General features: G+C 40.6%; 1 protein-coding gene across 1 annotated transcript; it reads right to left on the bottom strand.

The window, feature by feature from the left end:
• Positions 1-5,266: 5,266 nt before the first annotated feature.
• LOC115110078 (heme-binding protein 2-like) lies at positions 5,267-8,407 on the bottom strand. Its single transcript, XM_029635416.2, has 7 exons — positions 8,302-8,407; positions 7,605-7,664; positions 7,367-7,448; positions 6,908-7,028; positions 6,665-6,804; positions 5,906-6,069; positions 5,267-5,789 (listed from the first exon to the last, which is right to left on the bottom strand). Coding segments are annotated over exons 1-7 (648 nt in total). The 5' UTR covers positions 8,304-8,407; the 3' UTR covers positions 5,267-5,710.
• Positions 8,408-8,723: the final 316 nt, after the last annotated feature.

Here is an 8,723-nt window from a genome sequence, read left to right as displayed (position 1 = left end):
GGCAGGCAAGTAGGAAGGCAGGCAGGTAGGTTAATAGTGACGAACATTACTAAGAAGATTACAACCCAACGTAACTTCAAACAGTGAAAACCCGCATTTGAGTCCCTGGGGCACTGACCTCCTGCAATTTCAAGAGAAGCCTGGATTTATTTGTTTCTCAATAGGCAACATTCCAGATCACTTACCAGGTGGGTGCAGATAACAACATGCCAATCACTGGGCTGGAGCACAACATGGTAATCTTAATGATGTGCTGGCTGACGTCAGAGATAAGACTGCAGTCCAAGGGTGATCGCTTATCTAACTTTCCCCTCTGTCGGGATATGAATTATGACATTCATGGACATGGGGTATGAGTCCCAAATTGCACCCTATTCCCAATATAGTGCACTACTTTTGACCAGGGTGCACTTTATAGGGAATTGGGTGCCATTTGGGATGCAATCTATTTGTCCCCTGGGATTGCGGACCTATCATATCCAGGCTATGTTTCTATTGAAGCCTTATATGTTCTGGAAAAGATACGTTATCTAGGTTATCCTTCTGTTCAGGAAATTGTTGATGGTAGTTCAAAATTGTTTGGTAGTAGTTGAACAAAACAATGTTACACTAGTTGAACAAAACCAATGAAACTACAAAACTAAGACACTATTAAATCTTTAATATTCAAATATTTCCTAACGAACAAATAATGTTACAGTGTTAAAATATATCACAACATGGGATAATTAGATTCTTCCTCTATAGAAATAGGACAGTTAAAATATCAACCTATGAAGGGTTCTATCAACACCATCATTAAGTTTGCTGACGACACAAAGGTGGTAGGCCTGATCACCGACAACGATGAGACAGTCTATAGGGAGGAGGTCAGAGACCTGGGAGTGTGGTGCCAGGACAACAACCTCTCCCTCAACGTGAGCCAGACAAAGGAGAATGATCGTGGATTACAGGAATAGGAGGGCTGAACACCCCCCCATTCACATCGACGGGGCTGTAGTGGATTGGGTTGAGAGTTTCAAGTTCCTTTGTGTCCACATCACCAACAAACTATCATGGTCCAAACACATCAAGACAGTTATGAAGAGGGCACGACAACACCTTTTCCCCCCTCAGGAGACTGAAAAGATTTGGCATGGGTCCCTAGATCAAAGTTCTACAGCTGCACCATCGAGAGCATCCTGACCTGTTGCGTCAACGGCAGGTATGGCAACTGCACAGGCATCCGACTGTCAGGCGTATGGCTCAGTACATTACTGGGGCCAAGCTTCCTGCCATCCGGGGCCTATATACTAGGCGCTGTCAGACGAAGGCCCAAAAACTCCAGTCACCCAAGTCATAGACTGTTCTCTCTGCTATCACACTGCAATGTGGTACTGGAGTGCCAAGTCTAGGTTCAAATGGCTGAACAATTAATCAAATGGCTACCTAGACTATTTGCATTGACACCCCACCCCCCACATTTTGTTTTTACACTTCTGCTACTCGCTGTTTATTATCTACGCATAGTCCCTTTACCCCTACCTACATGTACACATTACCTCGTCTAACCTGTACCTGCACACATTTTTCTTGTCAATAAAGTTTTTGTATACATTTTTTAAAATCAATATGACATTACACAACACAAATAACAACAAAAACATAACACCCAACAAGACAGCAAACAAGACAGCAACTTTCAATCATATATCATTGGTTGGGATATTAATCAGCAAATATATTTTAAGAAAAATATTATAAAAAAGTAATACATTACAAAAAAACACCCATGACACATACATTACCAGTCAAAAGTTAAGACACACCTACTCGTTCAAGGGTTTTTCTTTATTTTTACTATAGTGAAGACATCAAAACTATTAAATAAAACATATGGAATCATGTAATAACCAAAAAAGTGGTATAAAGTAGTCACCCTTTGCCTTTACAGCTTTGCACACTCTTGGCATTCTCTCAACCAGCTTCACCTGGAATGCTTTTCCTAAAGTCTTGAAGGTGTTCCCACATATGCTGAACACTTGTTGGCTACTTTTCCTGCATTCTGTGGTTTAACTCATCCCAAACCATCTCAATTGGGTTGAGGTCGGGTGATTGTGGAGGCCAGGTCATCTGATGCAGCACTCCATCACTCTCTTTCTTGGTCAAATAGCCCTTACACAGCCTGGAGGTATGTTTTGAGTCATTGTCCTGTTGAAAAACAAATTATAGTCCCACTAAGCGCAAACCAGGTTGGATGGCATTTCGCTGCAGAATGCTTTGGTAGCCATGCTGGTTAAGTGTGCCTTGAAATCTAAATAAATCACTGACAGTATCACCAGCAAAGCACCACCACACCATCACACCCCCTCTTCCATGCTTCATGGTGGGAACCACACATGCGGAGATCATCTGTTCACCTACTCTGCGTCTCACAAAGGCACGAAGGTTGGAACCAAAAATCTCAAATTTGGACTCATCAGACCAAAGGACAGATTTCCACTGGTGTAAGGTCCATTGCTCATGTTTCTTGGCCCAAGCAAGTCTCTTCTTGTTGTTGGTGTCCTTTAGTAGCGGTTTCTTTGCAGCAGTTTGACCATGAAGCCCTTATTCACAGTCTCATCTGAGCAGTTGATGTTGAGATGTGTCTTTTACTTGAACTCTGTGAAGCATTTATTTGGGCTGCAATCTGAGGTGCAGTTAACTCTAATGAACTTATCCTCTACATGAGAGGTAACTCTGGGTCTTACTTTCCTGTGACGGTCCTCTTTTTTGTTTTTTGCGACAGTACTTGAAGAAACTTTCAAAGTTCTTGAATTGTTCTGCATTGACTGACCTTCATCTGTTAAAGTAATAATGGACTGTCATTTTTCTTTGCTTATTTGAGCTGTTCTTGCCATAATGTGGACTTGGTCTTTTACAAAATAGGGCTATCTTCTGTACACAACCCCTACCTTGTCACAACACAACAGATTGGATCAAACGCATTAAGAAGGAAAGAAATTCCACAGATGAACTTTTAACAAGGCATACCTGTTAATTGAAATGCATTCCAGGTGACTACCTTCATGAAGCTGGTTGAGAGAATGCCAAGAGTGTGCAAAGCTGTCATCAAGGCAAAGGGTGTCTACTTTGAAGAATCTCAAATATAAAATATATTTTGATTTGTTTAACTCTTTTTTGGTCATGTAACGTGTACGCTGGGAGTCGGGAAGCATGTTCAGGGAGTGTACAGACTTTCTTACGCTTATTTAACCATAGCATATAACTAACAGTACTCGTTAACACCCACTAAATGGCAATAAGTAAAAATAATAGAGAATAAAAATTTAAAGGGGAAACAACATTTTCTATGCAGTATATAGCCTCATTATTGTTATTTTATTGTGTTACTTTTTTTAGTAAATATTTTCTTAAAACTAGATTGTTGGTTAAGGGCTTGTAAGTAAGCATTTTAACGGTAAGGTTGTATTTGGCGTGTGTGACAAATACAATTTGATTTGATACACTGAGTATAAAAAACATTAAGATCACCTGCTCTTTCCATGACAGACTGACCAGGTAAAAGCTATGATCTCTTATTGATGTCACTTGTTAAATCCACTTCAATCATTGCAGATGAAGGGAAGGAGAAGGGTTAAAGAACACACACACACACACACAGGCACACACACACACACACACACACACACACACACACACACACACACACACACACACACACACACACACACACACACACACACACACACACACACACACACACACACACACACACACACCAGCCTTGTTGGAGCCGGTGATGTATTTATGTATTTGAAGAGTCTCTGGAAGGCAGTGTAAGTGGCCTTGTCCATGAGACAATTGCATGTGTTGGTTTGTGTCAAGAACTGCCACGCTGCTGGGTTTTTCATGCTCAACTGTTTCCCGTGTGTATCAAGAATGGACAAAGCATTGGAGTCAACATGGGCCAGCGTCCCTGTGGAACGCTTTCGACACCTTGTAGAGTCCATGACCAGACAAATTGAGGATGTTCTGAGGGTAACCTTAATCACCCACAATCTGCATTCAGAATGATTGCCAGGGTAGGGAAGATTGAATACTGAGACTACCTCAATCATCTAAACTGGAACAACTACCTCAGTAATGTATGCAATAAATCCAATTACTAACAAATTGGATTAGTTTAGAAAACGGTATGTTCTTTATCTTTGTGAAGCATAAAATTAATCAACCAATCAATTTACAAAAACAGATATTACAGTAAAACAAATAATTCTGAAAATCTCCAATAGCTCATGCTGGGAAATATTATATATGGTTCTATGTAGAACCCTTCTTGGCTTCCAAAGAATCATCAAAGAACCCTTTCTTCCAAAAACAGTTCTTAGAATATTCTAGGTAAAACCCTTTGACTTACAAAGAACCATTGTCTTCCAAAAATGGTTATTCTGATCCAAGCAGTTCTTGGTAGAACCTTATCCCTCTGCAAAGAACCCCTTTGGAACTCTTTTTTTCCAAAGAGTGTACTTGTGATCTGTTTTCTTGCTACTCTGAAGTATTTGAGTATTTGAGCTTCCTTCTTAGAACATGCCCTCGTTCGTAGTGGCGGCACTGAATGGCGAAAGGTGTACAGTGTTCACTGTATACGACTTCACTGTGTTTTTGAAAAGAGTGACAAAGTCGCTCTGGATAGGAAGGTCTGCTAAATTACTCAAATGTCAAATGTCAAATTTCATTTGTAATGTTCATTGTAATCTCTCATGGACAGACTATATAACAAATATGGTATCTGACACATTTACCCAAGATTTTATGTTCATTATAATTGTCACACCCTGACCATAGTTTGCTTTGTATGTTCCTATGTTTTGTTTGGTCAGGGTGTGATCTGAGTGGGCATTCTATGTTACATGTCTAGTTTGTCTATTTCTATGTTTGGCCTGATATGGTTCTCAATCAGAGGTAGGTGTTAGTCATTGTCTCTGATTGGGAACCATATTTAGGTAGCCTGTTTGGTGTTGGGTTTTGTGGGTGATTGTTCTTGTTTCTGTGTTTGCACCAGATAGGACTGTTTTAGGTTTTCTCACGTTTTGTTAGTTTATTCATGTATAGTTTCTTTATTAAAGAACAATGAATAACAACCACGCTGCGTTTTGGTCCGCCTCTCCTTCACCTCAAGAAAACTGTTACAATAATCCTACTGTATTCACCACCACTCGAGTACGACCAAAGAGCTGGAGAGGATTTGTTTGGCATATTTTTAAGAGGAAACCAACTCAACACAGACATTATTCATATTTTAATGAGAAAAATATCCAAATCATGTCCAACATTGAATGTTGTAGTTTGTGAAAAGTAACTTCCTTTTTGACAAATGAAACCAGTTATTTAGTACATACATATCCCTGTCTACAGTCACCCCACATCGTTAGAACCTCTATGTATAGGGTTCGAATCACGGGTCTCGGGGGTGCTAGTCACCTACCTAACAAACTGAACCCTGAATAAGTATGAGCAAATTCTAAGACATACAGTTTTTATACTATAGTATAGTATGTGGCATATTGATTTTGGATTATAGTGCCACCAGATCAGAGACACATGTCTTAGTTAATATCTTTGTTGCCCCCAAATCACATTTTCTCAGATGTTCTCAGTCTACCATGCACCTCCCATTGGTCCTCCTCAAAGTGGTTATGCCAGACTCAGCAGTAATGGAGGAGGATGTTTAGGGGGAGGTAGGGCACACAGGCTCTCCCTCAACCATGTACCACACCTCGTTGTGCCTATTCAGGATCTTCATTGGGCTGTAGGACACACACACACACACACAATATTAAAGTATGTTTGAAAAAGTATTTTGGTGGAATTGTGTTGGATGTTGGATATGAGTATATTGAAGGATTTGTATCTGTGCTCTCACCTGTCATATCCTACAGCATAGTGGTAGTCTTTGTTGTAGGTGGCCTGGACGTTGTCTAGCTGCCTTTTCAGCAGCATAGAGTTTACACTGGATGTCAAAGTCATCATCCATCCACCGTAGCTCCTCACGTACACATTCATGTCTGGCGTCACTGTAAAATACACCTACACGGGGAAATCACAAAGACATCCACATTGTTAACCACGGTCTTTAAAAAAAACATGACATACTTGACATGGGTTCAAATGGTATTTGTGTTTTTTCAAATACTTAAGCTTTGCTTGATTGAGCTTGCCTGACTCAATGGCACCATGGAATAGTCCCAAAAGTGCAATCCCCACCCACCTGGCACTCTATAAAAGCTAAATCGAAGTATTTGAAAAATATTTCTTGAACCCAGGTCCGATAGACAATCATATTATGTCCAACTTAGATCCAGTTTTTCTAGAGTGCCAGGTGGGCGGGGTTTGCACTGTTGGGACTATTCCATTGGTGCCATTGAGCCAGGCAAGCTCAGCTTAAGTATTTGAAAAACCACACACAATAAACCACACAAATATTACAGACCCCTGGATAACGATGTGGATGTCATTGTGTCAGGTTTACAGGGTTTTGACAGGTGTCAGCAATATGGTAATAGCTCCACTTTGCCCTCTGATAGGCTGAGTGGAAGTTTCACCATATTGCTTAAACCAATCAAATCCTCTCAGATTTTCACAAGTGCATAGGGCGTAGGGTCTATTTGTGATATGGCTTTACCTTGTCATCAGTGGGTTGGGGATGAATCATCTGATAGTCAGACGGCAGGAGGAAGCTGATGGTGAAGACAGATGACGCCCACATCTTCTTCTTCTCTTCAATTTTGACAGTCACCGGAGCTGTCATGTCAATGTTGACGCCTATAGAAAAAACATGTGTGTAAGCACTTGTTACCAGGTAGACACACGCGCATGGAAACAGACTCATGCATGTGCATCCACAGGCACACACACACACACACACCAGCCCTGTTGGATCCGGTGATGTATTTGAAGAGTCTCCGGAAGGCAGTGTAAGTGGCCTTGTCCATGAAGTAGCTTTCCTCGTCTGTCGACACCCATTTCACCGAGTCATAGTGGCGCACCTGTAACACAGACACAAACCTTCACTCACGAGTCCTCTGCTGGAGAGTGTATTTGAGTTACAGATGTTGAGAACGGGATTAGGGTGATCTACAACCCTGCATAACTTGATCTACAACATGTTTCCAATTACCGAAACCCAATGCGATAACCAAAACGTGTGTGTGTGTGTGTGTGGGGGGGGGTGATAATGATGATGATATATGCAAATGCTATTGTTTTGTATCTGCCACCCTGACCAACAACGAAACATTAAAAAATCTGTCACAAAAAAGGTGGTGAAACAAACTCCTATGTTGTAGCCCCAATGTGCCATTCATTTGTGCTGCACAAGACTCACCTCATAATCGTCATTCTTACACACCAGATCATACAGCAGACATTCCTTTGACTCGGTGCAGAAGCGAGACTCAGAGGAGTTCCTAAAGGGATCGGTGGAAAAGAAATCAATAAATGGACAACAGCATACGATTTAGCACGGAGACCGTTCATTCACTACACCAACAGAGTATTCATTCTGAAACGTGCGGTTACGATGTGAGAGAAGTAATAATAGATGGGTGTTGTAACATCCTTACCCAACTCTGGCTTCAGCAGTCAAGATGAGAAGCAAGCCAACCAACCCTACAAAATAAACCCTGAAGTACACACAAACAGTCAGTGTCATCACATTAAAAACCTAAAGTACACACAAACAGTCAGTGTCATCACATCAAAAACCCAAAGTACACACAAACAGTCAGTGTCATCACATTAAAAACCCAAAGTACATACAAAAAACAGTCAGAAACAGTGTCATCACATTAAAAACCCAAAGTACCCAAACAGTCAGTGTCATCACAAAAAACCTAAAGTCAGAGTCAGTCATCACATTAAAAACCCAAAGTACATACAAACAAACAGTCATACAAACAGTCAGTGTCATCACATTAAAAACCTAAAGTACACACAAAGAGTCAGTGTCATCACATTAAAAACCCAAAGTACACACAAACTGTCAGTGTCATCACATTAAAAACCCAAAGTACATACAAACAGTCAGTGTCATCACATCAAAAACCCAAAGTACACACAAACAGTCAGTGACATAATCATATAACAAATATGTTATACAGACATAACTGACTAAGATTGCAATGTTGTAATACTTGAAAAGACAGTAAACTGTGTTATTACACATTTCTATTTCTAGAAAAATCTTGCTTGAATTACTTAACACCATAACAACTCAAACAAACCCAGTCAAAGCAATGATAAACTATCATTTCTACTTACATGGTGCTGAATGTGTGTCTTTTAGATCAGCTCAGTTCAGATGCATCCACTGGCCTGAGGGAAATGCTCGCAGAGAAACTATTTATACCAACTGAGGGATATTTGCATCGCCCCCCCCCAAAACACACCCACTTCACCACAGAATGTACAATGGACTTCACATGCGGAAGAGAAGAAAAGGTGGTTTATAAATAAGTGTATGCCAAGTTAGATAACGTGAGAAGATCGATCTTGATCCGTCTTTGAAAAGCAAGTATAGGATTATTGAGAAAGAGGCTGTGACTGGATCCGTCACGTGTAGCAGACTATTATATATTTCTGTTTCGTAATTAAAGCCTTTGCTGCTTCGCAATAACAGCCTGGCTGTCACGTTTAGACTAAAGAAATAGCATTTGCATGTAGTTTGTTCACTGAGCACTGCT

Source organism: Oncorhynchus nerka, linkage group LG26 (genome assembly GCF_034236695.1).
Source record: "Oncorhynchus nerka isolate Pitt River linkage group LG26, Oner_Uvic_2.0, whole genome shotgun sequence".
Taxonomy (NCBI): domain Eukaryota; kingdom Metazoa; phylum Chordata; class Actinopteri; order Salmoniformes; family Salmonidae; genus Oncorhynchus; species Oncorhynchus nerka.
The sequence above is the reverse complement of the archived record's forward strand: the minus strand, read 5'-3'. Positions and strand labels throughout refer to the sequence as shown.